Source organism: Hemitrygon akajei, chromosome 8 (genome assembly GCF_048418815.1).
Source record: "Hemitrygon akajei chromosome 8, sHemAka1.3, whole genome shotgun sequence".
Taxonomy (NCBI): Eukaryota; Metazoa; Chordata; class Chondrichthyes; order Myliobatiformes; family Dasyatidae; genus Hemitrygon; species Hemitrygon akajei.
The window spans coordinates 118,907,265-118,928,406 of NC_133131.1; the positions used below are offsets into that span (position 1 = coordinate 118,907,265).

Genomic DNA, 21,142 nt, shown 5'->3' on the forward strand with positions numbered 1-21,142 from the left:
CGCTGACTGATAAAAGTCAACATGCAAAAGTATGCTTCCATGCCCTATCTACCAGTGGCTCCTCTTTCTTTTTCTTCTCCTTCTGAAGCCCATCACCCCTACAGTAGCTCACCAGAGTCATCTGTCCTGGGTCAGCTATTCACGTTTTCCCAGGTGTAACCCATCTTCTTGGTGTACCCTTCCTCTCCCAGCAATGAGGTGTTGATAGCTTCTGTTGATGTTCCTGTAGTGCTGGGTATTTTATGGGATGGGGTTGCTGGCTCCTCCTGTCACAACTGGGTTTGGGACTGTCCATGGTAGAGTTATGTCTCCATGTTAAGGAAACTATATACCTGTATTCTAAGGCCCTTCTGTTCTGCGACAGTGCCCAAAAGCCTTACATTCAACGTAACTTGATTTATCCTTCCACAATATAACACTTCGCACTTATCAGAATTAAATTCCATTTGCCACTCCTCATCTAGATTGTTATATACAGCAGATGACAAATAAGTGGGCCCAGCACCAACCACTGGGGCAGACCATTATACACAGATGTATGAGAAACAACCTTTCAGCATCCTGTTCTGTCCAATAAATGTTATACCCAGTTTACTAATTCTTCCTGGGTGCCATGTGATTTACAGTACTGTGCAAATTTCTTAGGCACATATATATAGCCAGGGTGCCTAAGATTATTGCACAGTACTGTAGTAATTTAATGTATTAGACTGTACAGCTGTCACACAAAAAAAAATTCATGACACACAATACTGTGTAAAAGTCTTAGACACATGTAAAAAAATTCCATAAAGCAAACATGCTTTCAAAAATAATGAAATGAAAAGTTTCTAAATATCAAAAAGGTTACTATAAAGAGTAGTAAACAGTGAAAAACTAAATCAAATCAATATTTGGTGTGATCACCCTTGCCTTTAAAACTGCATCAATTCTCTTAGGTACACTATTGTGTAGTTTTACAAGAAAATAGGTTACTCTAATCATCTTGGAGAACTTGCCACAGTTCTTCTGCAGGAATTCCAGTAGGCCTTGATGATGTTGAGATCAGGGATCTATTGAGGCCACACCATCTGTTGCAGAACTCCTTGTTCTTTTTACTAAAGGTATTTCTTTATGACCTTTGCTGTGTGTTCGGGGTCATTGTCCGGCTGCAGAGTGAAGTTGGAACTGATTAGACGCCTCTCGGACGGTATTGTGTGATGGATGAGAACCTGCTTCTACTTCTCAGCATTGAAGATCCCATTAAATCTGACCAGATCACCAATTCCAGTCGCAGAAGTGCAACCCCAAATCTGCAGGAAACCTTCACCATGCTTCACTGTTAGCTGTATGTAGCTTTCTCCAGCTCTTCTACGGACAAACTGCCTGCTGTTTGAGCCAAAATGTCAAATTTTGTCTTGTCAGTCCAAAGCACTTGCTGCCATTGTTCAGCAACCCAGTCCTTGTGTTTCTTGTGCATAGGTAAGTCTCTTAACTTTGTTTCCACTTCTGTGGAATGGCTCTTTGGCAGCAATTCTTCCACGAAGACTACTTCTGACAGGATCTCTGCGGACTGTAGAGAGGACTTAGGTAGTAGTTTCTGTGAGTTCAGAGCTGATAGTACTGCTGGACTTCCAATTTAGAAGGGATGTCAATCTGATGTATCTCCCATCTGCTGTACTCAGTTTCTGTGGCTGGCGACTGCATTTCTGGTCCTCAACCTTGTCCATTTCTTAATGCTTCTTCAGAAGAGCTTGACAACACACCTTGAAACTCCTGTCTGCAGCAACATTTCTGCTTGGGAGAGACACTTTGTGTCTTGTTGCTGTACTCACTCAAGCCATGATGTAAGAATCGATAATTTGAAGGTTAAGCTGTCACATCTGCCACACCATCACCTTTTAGTTGTGTTTTCCTTTTTCCAGTTTGATTCCTTTTACCACCCATTTCTGTGTCAGTTAATCAGTTTAGTTCATTCAGCTCATTATGTCATTGATCATTATCATCCTGTTTGTTACCTTTGTTTAATCAAACACTGGGCTGTATACCTACAATGTAATCAAGTTTTAATTTGAAAAGTGGTTTATTAGTTAATATGCCACTTTTTTAACAAAATACAAAAAATCGCTGCAACATTTAACATTTTGGAAAATGAATGTTTTGAAATCTAAAATTTGCTCTTTTCTACTGAGTTACTAATACAGAAGACGAAAACTAAACACCTAAAACAAAATTTACATTAAAAATGCAGGATGCCTAAGACTTTTGCACAGTACTGTGATTATAAACCTGATTCTGATATAAGACCATAAGGTATAGGACCAGAATTAGTCCATTTGGCCAAAATGGCTGATCTGTTTTCCTCTCAGCCCCAGTCTCCTGCCTTCTCCCCATATCCTTTCATGCCCTGACTAATCAAGAATCTATCAACCCCTGCTTAAAATATACCCAATGATCTGGCTTCCAAAGCTGCATATCGCAACAAATTCCACAGATTCACCACTCTGGCTAAAGAAGTTTCTCCTCATCTCCATCCTAAATGGATGTCACTCTATTCTGAGGCTGTGTCCTCACGTCTTAGATTCTCACACCATAGGAAGCATATTCTCCACATCTACTCTATTGAAGCCTTTCAATAGTCAATAGGTTTCATTGAGATCCCCATTCATATGGGCCCAGAGTTATCAAGTACTCCTCATATGAAAAACCTTTCAATCCCAAAATCATTCCTCTGACCCTCCTTTGAACCCTCTCCACTGACATTCTGTAATGATCAAATAACTAATTGTTTGGAATCAAATGACCTTGCCTGGTGTCTTAGGGCTGGGTGTGTCTGCATCACAGCATCTCCGCACCACCCGTGACACTCCTCCAGTTGTCCTACATCCTTCATGCAGCTCTCCTCCCTCGCCATTCCCAATACCCTTTGCTCCCGCCAGATTTATAAACTCACTTTCTGCACCACATTGACAAATACAGTACTGTGCAAAAGTCTTAGGCACTCTAGCTAAATACAGTATATGTGCCTAAGACCTTCGCAGAGTAATGTAATTTTCCAGAGCATCCTCCCATGCTCATTATCAAAAGCCTTACTGAAGTATATATATACTACATCTACCACTTTACCCTTCTTTGTCCTCTAACCATAAGGCTGTGTACTTAGCTCCCTGCTCTACTTGCTTTATACTTATGATTGTGAGGCTAAACACAGCTCCAGTGCTATATTTAAGTTTGTTGATGACACCACTGCCATTGACCGAATCAAAGGTGCTGATGAATCAGCATATAGGAGGGAGATTGAAAACCTGGCTGAGTGGTGCTACAGCAACAATCTCTCACTCAAAGTCAGTATGATCAAGGAGCTGATTATTGACTTCAAAAGGAAGAAAGCAGAAGGCCTTGAACCAGAAGTTTACGAAGATTGGCATGTCATCTAAAACTTTGCCAAACTGATATAGATGTGTAATTGATCGTATATTGACTGGCTGCATCACAGTCTGGTATGGAAATACCAATGCCCAAGAATGGAAAAGCCTCCAAAAATTAGTGGATATAGCCCAGTCCATCAGGGATAAAGCCCATCCCAGCATGAGTACATCCACATGGAGCACTGTCACAGGAAAGCATATCTATCATCTGAAACCCCCACCAACCAGGCCACGCACTCTTCTTGCTGCTGCCATCAGGAAGGACGTATAGAAGTCTCAGGACCCATGCCATCAGGTTCCGGGATAGTTATTACCCCTGAACCATCAGGCTCCTGAACCAGTGGAAATAAACTTCACTCACCCCAACACTGAACTATTCCTACAACCTATAGATTCACTTTCAAGGACTTTTCATCTCACATTCTCGATATATATTGCAGATTTATTTAACATTATTATTTTGCTTGTATTTTTGCATTTTTGTATTTAGTGAGTATGCCCACAAGAAAGTGAATCTCAGTGTTGTATATGGTGTCATGTATCTACTTTGATAATAAATTTATTTTGAACTTTGAACTTTGTCATATCATCAGAAAACGCAATCGGAAAAAAGTTGAATTTCCCCATGGGGATGAATAAAGTATCTATCTATCTATCTATCTATCTATCTATCATATACAAAGCCATGTTGGCTATCTCTAATTATTACCTGTCTTTCCAAATATAAGTGTATCTTATTCCTCAGAATGTTTCCCAGTAAATTACCTACTGGCCTATAATTACTAGGTCTATCTTTGTTGCCCTTCTTAAATAAAGGCACAAAATTTGCTATCCTCCAGTCTACTTGCCAGAGGATAGGTATTTTACAAATATTCCAGTGAGGGCTCCCACAATTTCTTCTCTAGCTCCCCATGGTGGTCTTGGATATACTTCATTCAGACTCGGAGATTTGTCTAACTTTGTACACCTTAACACGTGCAATAGCTCTTCTACCGTAACATGGACAGTTCACACAACATCTCAATTAACTTTGGCAAGTCTTCACATGTTTCTTCATGGTAAAAACAGAGGGGAAATACACATTGAAAAAGTGTTCAGCTCCTGCAGCTCCACACATAAATCTATGCTGTTGGTCTTTGAGGCACCCTGCTCTCGCTCTCTCTTTTTCCCTTAATATTCTTCAAAAATCTTTTAGGATTCTCTTTAATTTTCTCTGTCAGAGCCATCTCATTCCCTCTTTTCACATTCATAGTGTTCCTTTTCAGTATACCCTGGAATCCTTTATGCACATATCTCCAGAGATTCACTTGATTCCGGAAGCCTCTTTCTGACCTAAGCCTCCTTCTTTTATTTGGCCAGTTTTACAACAACCTTTGTTATCTAAGGTTCCCAATTCCTTTGCTTTTTACTATAACAGAACATATACTCCTTGAACTCCTACTATCTCACTTGAAAACTCCCCACTAGCTGCAGGGCCATTTGCCAGCAAACAACTTAGCCCAAACAACCTCTGCAATCTTCTGTCTAATATTGACAAATTTTGCCTTTCCCCAGTTCAGATTCCAGTCAATCCCTTTGCATAACTACTTTGAAAACTAATAGAATTATGGTCACTGGTTCTAAAGTGGCTGCCCTGCCATGACCTTGGTCTCTTACCCCTTCTTTTATCCAAAGGGTAGATCAAGGTTTGCGCCTCCCTAGTGGGGTCTTCTCAATCCAGCCTGAAGAAACTTCCCTGAACACACTGAATAAATTCTATTCCATCTAGACCTTTAACACTATGGCATTCCCATTCAATGTTAGGAAAATTAATATCTCCTTTGAAGACCTATGAAATCTCCTATAACGTATTATTCTTACAACTCCCCCTAATCTCCTTGCACCTTTGGTGCTCTAATTCCCAAGAATTATTTTGAGAACTGTAGTACAACTCCAAGAAGGTGATCTTCCTCTTGTATTTCTCAGTTCCACCCTTAAAGCCTCACCATTTAATTCTTCAGTAATATCATTTCCAGCCATTGCTGCGATGTTCTCTTTAATTAAATAAAACAAGTTCACCTCTGTCCCTGTATTGCCTAAAGCACCTGTATCCTAGAATATTTTCTTTCTCAATGTATGAGCTAAATCATTCTTTATCAATAAATGACTGGGCTGCTTCATTGAGAAGGAAATTCTTAATCTTTAGAGTAAGTATCTTAAACTGATCTACATAGAGTTATACAGCTTGGAAAACAATCCTTCAGAACAATACTTCCATGCCAACCAAGGAGTCAACATGAGCTATTGCCACTTGACTGTATTTAGCCCATATTCCTTTAGAACTTTCCTCTCCAAGTACTCGTACAAATGTATTTTCAATGTTGTAATTGTTCCTGCCTTTATGAATTCCTCTGGCTTAATCCCACTCCCATCAGGGAGCAGACTAAGTAGCATCCACACCAGCAACATCAGATTCAAGAGCAGATACTTTCTGCATGCAGCAAGTCTGATCAACACCACTGCCCACTAACCCACCAGAGCATGATCATTTCCTGTCAGTCACCTTATGTACGGATATTCCTGTGCCTAGCGTCACTTTATGGACATAGTCAATCTATGTACCGGTATATAAAATTTTGTATTTATTTTTGTTATTATTGTGTTCTATATCGTATAGTTTTTTTTGTGCTTCATTGGATCCAGAGTAGCAATTATTTTGTTCTCCTTTACACTTCTGTCCTAAAAATAATATTAAACAATTTTGGACCTTGAATATCCAATACCTGTTGTGTGAAAAGCTTGTCTCTGACACACTTAAATCTTTTTCCTTTCATTTAAACCTAAGCCTTCTCATTTTAGTCTCTCCTACCCTGGGAAAAAGACAGACAATCCATTTTTCTGTGGCCCTTGTGATTTCATTGAACTCTTTAAGATCACCCTTCATCCTTCTTTGTCCAGGAGAAACAGTCCCAACCTACCCAATCTCTCCTCATAACTCAATCCCTTTGTTCTAGGCACCATCTTCCTGAATCTTTTATGTACCCTCTCGAGTTTAATTACAACCTTCCTATGGTACAGTGACCACAATTATATATAACATTCCAAGTGTGGTCTCACTAATATCTTGCACAACTCTACAAGATATATGCAGGAACATATGTTTATATGATTTTTTTTTTCTTTTTAGTGGTTTGAACTTGTCATCTTGTCCACTTATCATGGATTAATTTTGAAGGGAGATCTATATTTATTTAGTTACCAAATCTAATACTACAATCTGGATATCTTTCAGTAACATCCTAACAAAAACTGAAAATCCTCATTTTCATCTTTGCATGGCCTAATCACAGCAGAGTATTTTAGTGTCTTTAGATTTAATAAGGTTTGATTCTGCTTCAATAAAATGAGTGATAAATATGTTTCTGACAGAAGTCCTTGGGGAACTCAGCAGTCGATATCGTTTCCTGATCCAGCTTTAATATAGCTCCCATAATTCATGGCTACCTTTCTTCACCAAATTTTAAACCATTCGCTGCTTTAAGATGAGCTGCATTTTATATGAAACTTTGGTGAGGGCATAATGCAAATCTAAAATATAGTGCTGAGAAATTCATTTGCAGATGGTAGCATTAAACAATTGCTATCATTTTGTGTATACAGTTCACTTAATGGTAGTGAGCAATTATGAATTTCTAAGCATGTATATTTTAGAGTATACTTAACAAGGACATCAATAATATTAATGTACATAGAAATTAAGAACAGAAATAGGCCACTCAGCCCATTAAGATGATCTTTCATTTATTAAAACCATGTGTAGCTTTGATTGTGTTGGTTTTGCAACAGAGAAATACTTATGTGAGTTAAACTTGTAAATGAGGGCATGTAGTATGTATGGACAAAATCATGTAGGGATGGCTGTTTGTATTCATTGAATTATTGAGGTTCCACAACTTTTCAGAAGCTTGTGTGGTTATTTTTTTCTCATGCTAATTCACGATTGAATAGATTTATGAAATTCAGTTTCATAATTTATAATTATGGACACTGAAGTATTAGCTTGGTTCAGTATCCTAATCACTACCACAAACACTTTGCAATGATATTTATGTTTCTTCTTTAATCAGATATGGTAATTTCACTTGGATCATTCCTATTTAGAAGCAGGAAGAATAATTTGTCCTTGTGTTTGTTTCTGAGTTCATGGAAGAAAATAATAATAAAACACTATGTCTATTTTGTTTTATATTTCTGCCCCATTAACACTCAATTGTGACAGATAAGAAACATGGTCAAACTGGTCAAAGAATTGGAAATGTACAGCAGAAGTTTCTGATTAATATAAGTGATTTGGACTTGGATGTTGAGGATACATTCTCATAAATCTGAAAAAAGAATGTTTAGAAAATATCGAGGATTATTACATTTTTCAACAAGACATTGGAAGGTTAGCAGAGTTGCATAAAAATGGAAAATGCATTTTACTATGAAAAAGTATGATGAATAAGAATGAGAATGGCCTAAGGTTAAACTAGAGATTGGAAAGACTAAAACAGAGTATGAAATAACCTGCTGCATATAATAACTGAACTGAGCTCTCATGGGGTATGTGTCAGATCAGAGCTATGGAAATTACATATTTGTACAGTCTGGATAATACAGATTGTATTTGGGTATGTTTGTTTTTGACGGTTCAACTGTATTTCTTAAAGAATTTTTAACATGCATAATAAATATTTTCAGCGTTATTTCATTGCAACACATTTTTTAAGCATTTGCTTGTTAGAGAAAAGGTTATATGTGAAATTAAATCCTTAGTAAAACTTTGTGTTATCAGATTTCTTATTCATATTATTTGCACAACTGCTGCAGTATAACCTCTATATTAAGCAAATGTCTGACAGTGAGTGGAATAATGTGTCCAATTATTTCCTACAGTAGCAAGCCAGCTAACCCAGAATGGGTTTAAAGCATCACTTTCATTGCAGCTCTTTGTGACTTACTGATTTACTTCGTACTGATCAATGCCAACATGTTCATTGCTGAAAACATTAAAATATGTTTGCAGTAAAAACAGAAAATATTGAAAACACTAATCAGGTCAGACAGCACCTGGGCAAGAAAAATAGAGTTAATGTTTCAGATTTGTCAGATTCTTGATTTTTCATTATGTCTGCAGTATTAATGGTTACTTCTACTGAAGTGAAGTTTTACTCTGAAGTCATGAGTGATCTCTGTGAAAGCAGTTGTTGAGCCATAGACTTTTGATATTAATATATAATAATGCAGTAAGTATTTGCCATTATACTGAATAAAATGTATGTCACTTTTCAGGATTGACATTTTCATCATGCTTAATGTATGGAAGGAATTAACAGACAATTACTTGTGTTGATATTGGATTATTTTTTGGCAAATTATTTCACAGAATATTTGTTTTCGCATCGAAAGCTATTTGAATTTTAGTAAAAAGTATATCATATGCACCTTTCTATGTTATATATCACAGGGTGATGTAAAATAACATTATTTACACCATGATATGCAGGTAAAAGCTCGACTGCAGAAAATGGGTGCAATCCAGCCAATGAACATTTTCTTACGTCAGGAAATTGATCGAATGCAACGAGTTCTTTCACGAGTTCGGAGTACACTGACGGACCTGAAATTGGCTATAGATGGTAAGATTTAATTTTCATTATCATGGCAAGAAATCAGAAAAACTTGTTACAATATTGAACTTGTATTAGAAACCAATGTTTATGTCTTTTTATTCTTTGAACTAATTCTTAATTACACAGTAACACTCAGTCTGTGGCTTATATCATCTTTATTGTCAGACTAAAAGCCCTACTGAAGGAGACAATATGGTGCTCTCATGAATGCATTGCAATATTACAATAGGAAAAACAATGACTTTGTGCCTATGATATCATTCTTAAAATAATGATAATAATTAAAGATGTGATGAATATTCAAAACAATTTCTGTCGATATTTTCATTGTATTGTTTTATTTGTGTTTATTTGACTATAATAGGTTTTAATGAGTAGATATTTATATACTTATATATTGTATGTTAATCTTGAATGTACCTAAGTGTCATATAGCTGACAAGGAAATTCCCAGGTAACAGATGTGAATTATGCTTCTGTTTGAATTAAGGTTGATCCCCGATATCAAAGGATACGCTGAGCCATTTGGTTACAGTTTGTTACATACATGAATACCCACTTTTCAACTTCTTGATCCACTTTCCATGGTGCTAGTTCCACACATGTTGGAGAATATTCTCAGAATTTTGTCTCTGCAAGTAGTGGTTACACCTTCTAAAACTGTCCTGAGCTAATTCACCTGCAGCAGATAGGTTAATGAGGAAAAGGTCACATATATATTTCCCTTCTTTTGGACCTCACTGTCTGCTACACTCTCTTACAGTTTTAACTTCCAGAAGTCAACTATTTAGTTCATTGGTGGTACTCAATCTACTTTGGTAATGAAAATTGACGTACTTGCACATTCTGTGCCTATACTGCACTGTGCTTCTTCCTGTTTCTGTTCAACATGGAGGAGTTCAAACTCATCAACCAAGGGAGGACTATTTGTTTAGGAACAAAAGGCTTACATCCTTGACCTTATGCATGGAGTCTGTATGAGGTCTGGATGCAAGCTTAAGGACTCCGTGGTCTAGTTTTCCAATATGCCGACTGCTGTGCTACCATGTCTATCAGGCTGGTCCTGTTTGTGGGACAGAATGTACCCATGATCTGTGATAGAGGAGTCTAGGACATTGGCAAAGAGACTTAACTATGTGAGTCTGAAAGTGCCAGCAGCTGACTGGCAGTTCTGACTAGTCTGTTGATAGTTCTGAGGAGGATGTTGCAGCATTATGTTGGCTAAGGATGTCTTCACTTTCTCCAAAGCCGAGAGAATACCTCATTTGATGCTTAGCGGTCCATGTGATTTCATTCTGTGTACTGAGATGGTACAACTGAGAGGCATATGAAGCTACTTCAGAGGACATTTAAGAACCAATTACATTGTGTGTGTCTTAAGTCACATCTGTGCCAGATTACTTATGGATGATATATTTTCTTCCCTAAAGAATTTTAATGAACCAAATTGTTTGTTTTTTACTGTAAGCCTATATTAGCCTTTTAACTCCAAATATTTAGTTAACCAAGATCAAATTTGTTGGCATGGCAGAACTTGAATTGATATCACTCGGAAATTAATACTAACCACTGGATTACTTAAGTGGCAACCTTGTTATGCTTCTATACCTATTATAGAATTATGTTTGTGTTGCAATTGCTAAGTGGACATCTGAAATTTCAGGTTAGAACTTAATTATTACCAACACTCTATTGAAAGTTGAAAAGCCTTGACAAAGTGGATGTGAAGAGGACATTTACATTTCCTATGGTGAAGGAATCTAAGACCAGATGGCAGAGAGGGACATCCATTTAGGATGGAGATGGTGAGGAATTTCTTAGCCCAAGAGTGGTGAATCTGTGGAATTGGTCACCACAGGTGGCTATGAAGGCCAAGTCATTGGGTATACTTAAGGCAGAGGTTGATAGATTCTTGGTTAGTCAGGGCATGAAGCGATACAGGGAGAAGGCAGGCGATTGGGGTAGAGAAGGAAAATACATCAGCCATGATGAAATGTTGGAGCAAACTCAATGGGCCAAATGGCCTAATTCTGCTCCTATATCTTATGGTCATACGGTCAATGGTGTGTTATTAACAACTAGCCTGGAAGCATGTGTTCTCCAGGTGAGTCTCAGATGTTCATGATGGGAAGGAATCTGCAACGTTTTCATGTACTCAGCAGTGTGATGGTGTTAGTATTCTTTACATAGAGCTTCCATTTTATTTTAACCTTTTATCTCAGGAAGTTACAATATTGGATTGATGGTGCATTTTGTCATTTTATATGTTTAAAGCTTTGCTATCTTTCCCCACAGAATTTAATTCAAATACAGAAATTGATTTCCCATGTGCCCAAAGGTGAATGGATTCCATTTTAGCTGTAAAAGAATAGGTTAATTACTTAGACTTCCCATTTTATTTCCATTTCCATGATGTTTGAGGTGAAAAGTAATCTTTCCTGACTTCTCCGAATGGGTGAAAGTACGCATTTCGAAGGTTGTAGGTTGTCAAATAGCTGCACATTTGTGATAAGTTGCATTAAAGCTGTAGATGTTCAAAAACATTTACAGCTTTATCCAGGAGTTTGATTAATGATTCCATGTGCAGCTATATTATTTCTTCTATTTGAAGGGAAGTAGTAATTTTGGTAAAGAGATTAAATTAGATTTCAGGTCATGGGTGAGGGGCCTGCTCAGACTCATGGGATTTTAGAATCATCACTAGTGTTTCACTACCCTATTGCACTATTTGAAACCTTTTCCCAGAAGGAAAGAAGCTGCCACCCGTAAGTATGATGAGAAAGTAACTGCTCATGCATTTGCTGTGACTTAAAACTGTGTATGAGATAGCTAATACTGTATAAAATATCTTTTATACATCAAGGATAAGAGTATGAGGAAATAATTTTCTCTCAAGTAAATCGAACAATTGGTGAAGCAAGACAGAATAAAGCAAAATTTATTTCAGTGAGGGCACCCAGGAAAACATTAACCCTTAACCTCACAGAATGACCCAGGCAGCACTGCTGACAACTGAGAGACTAGAATATAACTGAACTGTAGTGCTGGATCCAGTGGAGTAAATCAGGTCACAAGTTCAAATGCCATCACCACAATCTGCAAGTCCTCATTGTTGCCTAAGTGTGAGTACCTGTTGTAGATTAGATAGCTGATGAGGAACAAATTTTGCGACACAGGCCAGTGATTATAAACCTGATTCTGATACTTTTGATTTTGAAAATACAAATCTTTGCATCTTTTGGTCATTCTGAAACATTCTAGTTTACCTCTCAGAGTTGCCCTAGATATTCCTGTTCAAAGCCTTTTTCCAGGACTATTATCTATTTATGTGACTTGCTGTAGCTATTGACAGGAGTGGTATATGTTGTTCAGGGTGGTTTTATTGTTCATGGTGAGGAAGAGCTGACAGCCACCTGAAAATCAATTTCCCCCCTAAATTGCCCAAGCAGTGGATAGAAAATGGTGTGGATACAGTTCTTTTGTGCATCAGATGACGAGCTTGAAACAGTTTCTACAAAGGTCTACAAATTATTTTGTGACAGACTTGATCCATGGAAACTGAGGTGTGGATCCCATAGCTCTTTTGTGGACCAAACAAAGTCAAAGTCAATTTATTACCAAAGTACGTATATGTCACCATATACTACTTTGAGATTAATTTTTTTTTCAGGCATTTACAGGAATGCCAGATAAAGTAATAGAATAGATAGAATTTATGTAAAATTGTACATAAAACAAAGACTGCAAAACAAGCAATATGCAAAAAGATGACAAATTATAAATAAAATAAATAATACTGAGAACATGAGTTTTAGAGTCCTTGAAAGAGTGTCTGTAGGTTGTGGAATAAGTTCAGAATTGAGATGAATGAAGTTATCCTCATCTGTCAGGAGAAGTCAAGGGTCCAATTACTGAGGGAGGTACAAAGACCCAGGTTTTGGAGCTTTTTGAGCAGAACTGTAGGAATGACTGTGTTAAATGCTGAGCTGTAATCAATGACGTAAGTATTAGTATTGCCCAGGTGATTCAAGGCCCCTTAAAGAGCCAATGAAATTGCATCTGCTGTAGACCTATTGTGGTGATTGGCAAATTGCAGTGGGTCCCAGTTCTTGCTGAGACAGGAGTTAATTTCAGCCACAACCAACCTCTCAAAGCACTTCATCACCATAGACATGAGTGCTACTGGACAGTAGTTGTTAAGGTAGCTCACCCTGTTCTTCTTGGGCACTGGTATGATTGTTGCCCTTTTGAAGCAGTTGGGAACTTCTGACTGTAGCAGTAAGAGGTTGAAAATGTCTTTGAACACACCTGCCAGTTGATTGGCACCGGTTTTCAGAGCCCTACCGGGTACACGTCTGTTGATAATGTTGCTCAGTTCATCTAGAGTAGGCATTCCCAAACTTTTTTATGCCATGGACCAATGTCGTTAAGCAAGAGGTCCAGGAACCCCTGATCTAGAGCCTGTTTGATATGGGTCTGAGCTGGAATATACGCTGCTGCCAAGGTGATGGCTGAAAACTCCCATGGCAGATAAAATGGACAACACTTGTTTGCCAGATTTTCCAAGTCAGTTGAACAGGACAGGGACAGGAAGCCCATATTTGTGTGCCATGGGGAATTAATCATAAAGCATATTGCACCTCCTCTGCCTTTCCAATACCATAGGTTTTGTAATGTATGCCATGACTCTACATTGGATTTCTGGAGATGAAGATGTGAGAATTAATTACTATCTAGTTTCACTAAGAAGTTCTGTCAGTTGGACTAAAATTGTATTAAATTAATTTAAGACGTTCTCCAGAGTAGGTTTTGATGATTAGTGTTTTTTTAAAAAAATGAAAAGACAATTAAATTCAATATCTTACTCGGTGAAACAGAACTTACTGGCACTAATTTTTATGATTTTTAAAAAATATATTCTAATTTGTGGATCCTTACCATCTGAGAATGCAGTTATTACCTTTCTAAATATGTCCATTGAAAGTTAGCAGCTTCTGTGCATTTCACATTCTCATTACCACAATTATCTTCATTCTATCACTGCCTTAACATTTTCTCTGGTTAATTACTGTACATCTTCATCGCTAGTTTCCTTTTTTTGTAGGAGCTTGACAATTTTCTTTTCTTCTCTGCAATTTAAAGAACTGAATTATGCCCAATTTGCTCCATCTCCCACACTAATCACAGGCCCCCTTTACCTTGTGTAGCATTCATTAAATGGTCTATTCTGGAGGCCACCACACTGCAGTTCTTGCACATAGTGGAGGGGGTGGAGAGTGACACCAGGACCTAGAATCATATCCCCAAGTCTGTATGGCCTCTTACTAATTAATGTCAAGGCATCTTGCAATATTTTCAAATGTCTCTGATATTGTGTCATTTTAAAAGAGTAGATTTTTTAAAAATCAAAACATATTTAGATATAAAATAATAAGAGTAGTTCTTGTATTAATTTATCATAAATTAATTGAATTGACTTTATTTCTTACATCCTTCACATACATGAGGAGTAAAAGCCTTTACGTTACGTCTCTGAATGTGCAATTAAAACATAAAAGTAAAATAATCAAAATGATTATAAATAACGTTTAATCCATGGACTCAAGGTTGTCCCTACTTACACCAGGACTGGTTTAAGCAGAGGAAGGAGTCCATCATCTCATAACTACCCACTTGTGCACTCCAACAGGCACCTCTTGCTCCTTCAAAGTAAATATCTGTGTTTCTCAGAATGGCCTAATTAGCCATCACAGAATGCACAAAACCAGAACAAGTGCAGGATATTTTCAATCTCAACTAACTTCCTAAAATGAAGAGGGTGCATTATCTGTCATGTAGGCTCACCTTGAATTCCATCAATGCATTTGTGAGAGTCTGAATTTGATGTTACTTCATGCTTATTGTAGAAGATCTAACTGACTTGCAGCTGGATTATCTAAATAAGCTGACCATTATAAATATGGCTATTATGGTGAAGATAAGAAGCTGAAGCTATTGAACTCTTTTGGTGTCTACTGGGTCTAATGAGATGATAGCTTACTACTCAGGATTGCTGACAATAGAAAAACCTTTGTTAACAGAGTTGATTCCATGGCTTTGTTTTCTAAAAAAAAAAACACATAATATAAATTAATACTGTGTCTGGGGCTCCCAAACAAGAAGAAATGTAACATTCTATCATAATTATAATTCATTTTCTAAACTTCGAAGCTTTCTTTAAAATAAAGGGATCCTCCTCCCTCCTCCTCATTTCTGCCTCAAAACGAACCTGTGCACTGTATTTAATTGCTATCTGACGACTGCTGAAAAGCTCAGTCTGAATTGCTCCTAAAAGCCATTTTCATGCAGGCAGACAACCAATGGAATATTAATGAGATCCAGTTATTAAAATAGCTTTGGTATCCTGTCATCTTTCTGCCTGGGAGTTAAAGTTCCCCTAATAGCACACTGATATTAAGAGTACATTTAATTTTCTTTCTGCATGAGACCTTGCAAAAATGTATTACTGTCACTTTGCATTATGTGTTTGAGTTTCAGAACAAGCCAGAAACCCTTTTTAGTGATTATTTTAATGCCACATTCTACAGAAGAATGCACTATAATGCAGGTTGATGGTGGTATGCAGCTTAAATGGTTTGGCATGGACTAGAAGGGCTGAAGGGCCTGTTACTGAGCTGTACTTTTCTATGACTATGACTAACGTTTAGAAGAGAATGTTTTCTGTCTATGATACTTGGCATTTGGTTAGTTATATTTAAAACTTGAATTCATATGAATTATAATTTGATGATCACAATAACATCAGGATGTTCATGGGAATAATTCCTGCTGTCTAGGAAATAAGTAAGCAACACATTTGCACAATATGCAAATTTTAAAGAAGCTTTTCCCATTAATTACAACTGTCACCTCAGTCAGTCCGGATCGGGAGCAGCATCTCCAACACCATCACACTGATCACAGGGTCCCCAGGGTTGTGGGCTCAGTCCACTGCTGTTCACTCTGTTGACCCATGACTGTGCTGCAATGCACAGCTCAAACCACATCATCGTTTGCCGAGGACACAACCGTGGTGGGTCTCATCAGCAAGAATGATGAGTCAGCATACAGGGAGGAGTTGCAGCAGCTAATGGACTGGTACAGGGCCAACAACCTGTCTCTGAATGTGAAGAAAACAAAAGAGATGGTTGTTGACTTCAGGAGGGCACGGAGCAACCACTCCCCGCTGAACATCGATGGCTCCTCCGTAGAGACTGTTAAGAGCACCAAATTTCTTGGTGTTCACCTGGTGGATAATCTCACCTGGTCCCTCAACACCAGCTCCATAACAAAGAAAGCCCAGCAATGTCTCTACTTTCTGCGAAGGCTGAGGAAAGTCCATCTCCCATCCCCCATCCTCATCACATTCTACAGGGGTTGTATTGAGAGCATCCTGAGCAGCTGCATCACTGCCTGGTTTGGAAATTGCACCATCTCGGATCGCAAGACCCTGCAGCGGATAGTGAGGTCAGCTGAGAAGATCATCGGGGTCTCTCTTCCCGCCATCATTTACGCTACATCCGCAAAGCAAACAGTATTATGAAGGACCCCACACACCCCTCATGCAAACTCTTCTCCCTCCTGCCGTCGGGGAAAAGGCACCGAAGCATTCGGGCTCTCACGACCAGACTATGTAACGTCTGGTCCTAAGCCCCTAAGCTTGGATAGCCCCTAAACTATCAGACTCCTCAACACCCAGAGCCTGGACTGACACCTTACTGCCCTATTATCCTGTTTATTATTTATTGTAATGCCTGCACTGGTTTGTGCACTTTATGCAGTCCTGGGAGGTCTGTAATCTAGTGTAGTTTTTTTTCTGTGTTTTTTTTTTAAATTTAACTTAGTTCAGTCTAGTTTTTGGACTGTGTCATGTAACATCATGGTCCTGAAAAACGTTGTCTCATTTTTACTATGTACTGTACCAGCAGTTATGGTCAAAATGACAATAAAAGTGACTTGACTTGAAGTAGTGGAACTGCTTCAGGGCATATGTTCCCAGAGTGGTGGCTAGATAATGGAAGTGGATACCATGTCCTTCTATCTGATGTAATTCTGTACCACTGGTTCTTTCCACTCCTCATCCTACCCACCTTGTGATGCACCATCAATAACTCACTCTGAGATGTAAAAGCGAGGTATCGGCTTTTATTGACTGGAAGAAGGAACGAGCAGTGAGTGACCACCATACTACATCCTGGAGACTGAGAGACCAGGCTCAGACCTCCATCACCTTTATACAGGGGTCTGTGGGAGGAGCCACAGGAGCAGTCAGCAGGGGGCGTGTCCAGACAGGTATATGTAGTTCACCACACCTTGACAAAGGCTTGTGTAGGGAGAGACTCTTCATTTAAGGCCTCATCCTGCACTCAAAGCCCTCACCACATCAAAATAAGTACCTACACTATAATCTTGTTTTAGCAATAACAATTAGGCATTGACTGCCAATTCCCATCACTGCCACACCTTCTTGCTTCAATGCAATACATGCACAGAGGATCCCATACAATTTACTCTGCTATACATACTATAGAATGAGAAAGATTTGTGTATGTTTTTTAAAAACATTCTAACAGGTGAGGTTTTTAGCATTCACCTTTAATTAATGACATTGAATTAACAATACAAATCAGATGTAAGCAGATTGATGACTTGTTCATCAGCAGAAAAAATAGAATTAATGGATGCCTGTTTTTGTGGCTACTTGCCTATTTTCTTGCGGAGGATGGTAGGTGAGTGGAATGAGCTGCTGGAGGAAGTGACAGGTACAATTACAATATTTAAAAGACACTACACAGGTGTATAGTTAAGAAAGTCTTAGGGGGATATGGGTCAATGAAGGCAAATAGGATTAGATCAGGAGCACAACTAGGTTGGCATGAGAGCATTGGGCTGAACGTCCTGTTTCCATGCTGTATAAGCTATGGCTCTGTGGCCCATTTTAAATCTTGAATTGCACCTGTAAAATATATGCTGAGTTAAGTAAAGGTGCTGTACATATCATTCTCTTCTCATATGACTTAAGCTAGTCATATGGGCAGATGCTGATAGTTATACTGAATATTTGAGAGAGAAGCAGTTATGTATGTTGCCCAAGATATTTACACAGATAATTGCAGGATAAATGGTAAAATGGTTTATTATTACCACATGTACTGAGGTGCAGAGAAAAAATTGTCTTGCATATCATTCATACAGACCATTTCATTACAATTGTGTAATAAGATACATAGGACAAGGTAAGACAATACCAGAATGCAAATAAAGTGTTATAGTTACAGAGAAAGTGCAGTGCAGGTAAACAATAAGCTGCAAAGGCTTTACAAGACAAGTTTAGAGGTCATGAATCCATCTTATCAAACAACAGAACCTTTCAATAGTTTTATAACAGCAGGATAGAAGCAGTCCTCGAGCTCTCTACTGCCCGAAGGGGGGAGGGGAGAGAATGCCCAGGTGGGCGAGGTCTTTGATTATGCTGGCTGCCTTAGCATAGGCAGAGCCCATAGACAAGAGGCTGACTTCTGTGATGTGCTGAGCTGTGTCCTCAACTCTGCAGTTTCTTGGCATCATGGGCAGAGCAGTTGCCAATCCTAGCAGTGATAGATCTGAATAGGATGTTTTCTATGCTGCATCAATTTAAAATTGGTGAGATTCAAAGGGACATGCCAAATTTCTGTAATCTCCTGACAAAGTGGAGGCACTGATGAACTTTCTTGTTGGGCCAGGATAGGCTACTGGTGTTGTTCACTCCTAGAAACAGGAAGCTCTCAACCCTCTCAGTTTCTGTACTGTTGATAGAAACAGCAGCAAGTGTATCACCCCTCTTCCTGAAATCAGTGATCAGCTCTTTTGTTTTGTTGAATTTGAGGGAAAGGTTGTTGTTATGATACCATGTCATTGGGATCTCTATCACCGTGCTTTGCTCTAACTCATCATTATTTGAGTTGCAACCCACTACAGTGGTATTATCTGAATTCTTCTAGATGAATTCTTGTTATATGGTTATATTGCAGGTTGGTGGGACTAGGTGATAGTAAGCATTCGGCACAGACTAGAAGGGCCCAGATGGCCTGTTTCTATGCTGTAATTGTTTTATGGTTATATGGAAGTTAGAATAGAATCTGGCCATGCAGTCATAAGTGTCTAGGGAGTAGAACAGAGGGCTGAGGACCCAGTCCTGTGGAGCACCAGCGTTGAGGGTAATCATGCCTATGGTGTTGCTGCCTAGCCTTATTGACTGCGGAGTGTTGGTTGGGAAGTCAAAGATCCAATTGCTAAGGGAGGTGTTGAGTCCCAGTTCTCAGAGTTTAGAGGACTTTGCTTAAAATTATAGTACATAGGTTGGAGCTGTAGTCAATAAACATTAATCTAACAAAGGTGTCTTTACTGTCATAATACAGATAGGATCAGACAGAATTAAGTCTATACTCTATGCAAGAATTTTAATTTCTGCTAGGCCGGTGCATTTGTAAAACCTTTTTCAGGATTTGGACATTGCTGGCAATAATGTGAATTCTGGGATTTATTCCCATCAAATTCAGCCTGTGGCTTTCTTAGTGTTTTAGATCAAATCCACAGAAGATGATTCATCCAATTTAGGTTTATAAATCTCAGCAGGTAATGTAGACTTCAATCTCACAGTATAACCTTCAAGTAACAATCAATGCATGTTTGGATACTAAGAAAAATAAACATGCATTATTTTAAAAGCACAAGAACTTTAATCTATTCAGACGACATTGCAATGATTATCATGGTCACTACCATTTAAGAAATATTAAAATCTAGCTCACACAAGTAAGTAAGCACTGTTCTACCAGTCACCAGGTGACTCATGAGAAGTGAGTGAGGAAATTGGTGGTGGAAAGGACAGGGTTAATTGTGTATAGCTCCCCTGATAGGGACTTCCAGATACACAGTGTAGTCCTATCCCAGACTGCCAGTGTCCCTGTTCCCTGCAGGCAGTCTTAGCATTTGAGCTACAGAGCAAGGCATTGATGAGCTGATGATGGCCCTGTTTCAATGTTCTGACCTTGCTCAAGGCTGTGGACAATTAAATTTTAATACATTAAATTGACTAGTGGGAGTTATAAAATATAAATACATCACCCTCAAGCACACGCTTTAAATCTCACGTGATTCATTACCTTCAACATGATCTGCTTCTTATGTTGAGAGTTAAACCAAGCTGTAGTTTGTGACATTTTAAGCCAATTTCTGTTGACAACAGATGTCCTGATATGTATGAAATATGGAGGAATGACATTTTAATTAGGTGACTAATAGGTACCTAGCCCAATTTCCTTTTGAGTGGTTAGGGTCAGCATTAGAAGAAAACAGACACAAATGCTTCAAAGCAGGCAGGACACACAAAAAAAAACAGGTGCGTATAGATCTAATTTCTGGGCAGTGTTCAGCTCATCTTTAAAAAACAAAATTTTGAATCTTCTTTAATTTCTTCCGAAGGGTTGGGTGGGTGAACTAGACTGTCAGGAATGCATCGCCAGAAATGAGGACGCTGGGGTGGACTTCAAGCCAGATTACAGCGTCAAGGCTGAAGAGTGGAAAACGAATCCCCATGGGGATGAATAAAGTAGCTATCTATCTATCTTCTCACAGCTATCATCGGGCGGGAGATGCAGGAGTCCTGGGTCCCACCTCACCAATTTCAGGAAGAGTTGTTCCCCTACAACCATCAGGCTCCTGGACCCACATGGATAGCTTCACTCACTTCAGCACCGACTCCACAGCCTGTAGACTCTGTCTTTAATATTTATGGGGTTCACTACAGGAAGAATGTGGATACTATAGAGAGAGTGCAGAGGAGATTTACAAGGATGTTGCCTGGATTGGAGGGCGTACCTTGTGAGAGTAGGTTGAGTGTACTTGGCCTTTTCTCCTTGGAGTGATAGAGGATGAGAGGTGACCTGATAGAGGTGTATAGATGATAAGAGACATTGATCATGTGGATAGCCAGATGCTTTTTTCCCAGGGCTGAAAAGGCTAACACGAGGGGGCATAGTTTTTAGGTGCTTGGAAACAGGT

The 21,142-nt window shown here is 38.7% G+C and overlaps 1 protein-coding gene across 1 annotated transcript in view; it reads left to right on the plus strand.

The window, feature by feature from the left end:
- The window catches only part of dnah5l (dynein, axonemal, heavy chain 5 like), a gene marked incomplete at its 5' end in the record, with an annotated part of 260,289 nt that overhangs the window by 218,164 nt on the left and 20,983 nt on the right, over positions 1 to 21,142 (plus strand). Inside the window, one exon of the mRNA XM_073055303.1 lies at positions 8,935 to 9,067. Within this exon, the coding sequence (XP_072911404.1) occupies positions 8,935 to 9,067 (133 nt within the window). The remainder of the gene's footprint in view (positions 1 to 8,934; positions 9,068 to 21,142) is intronic.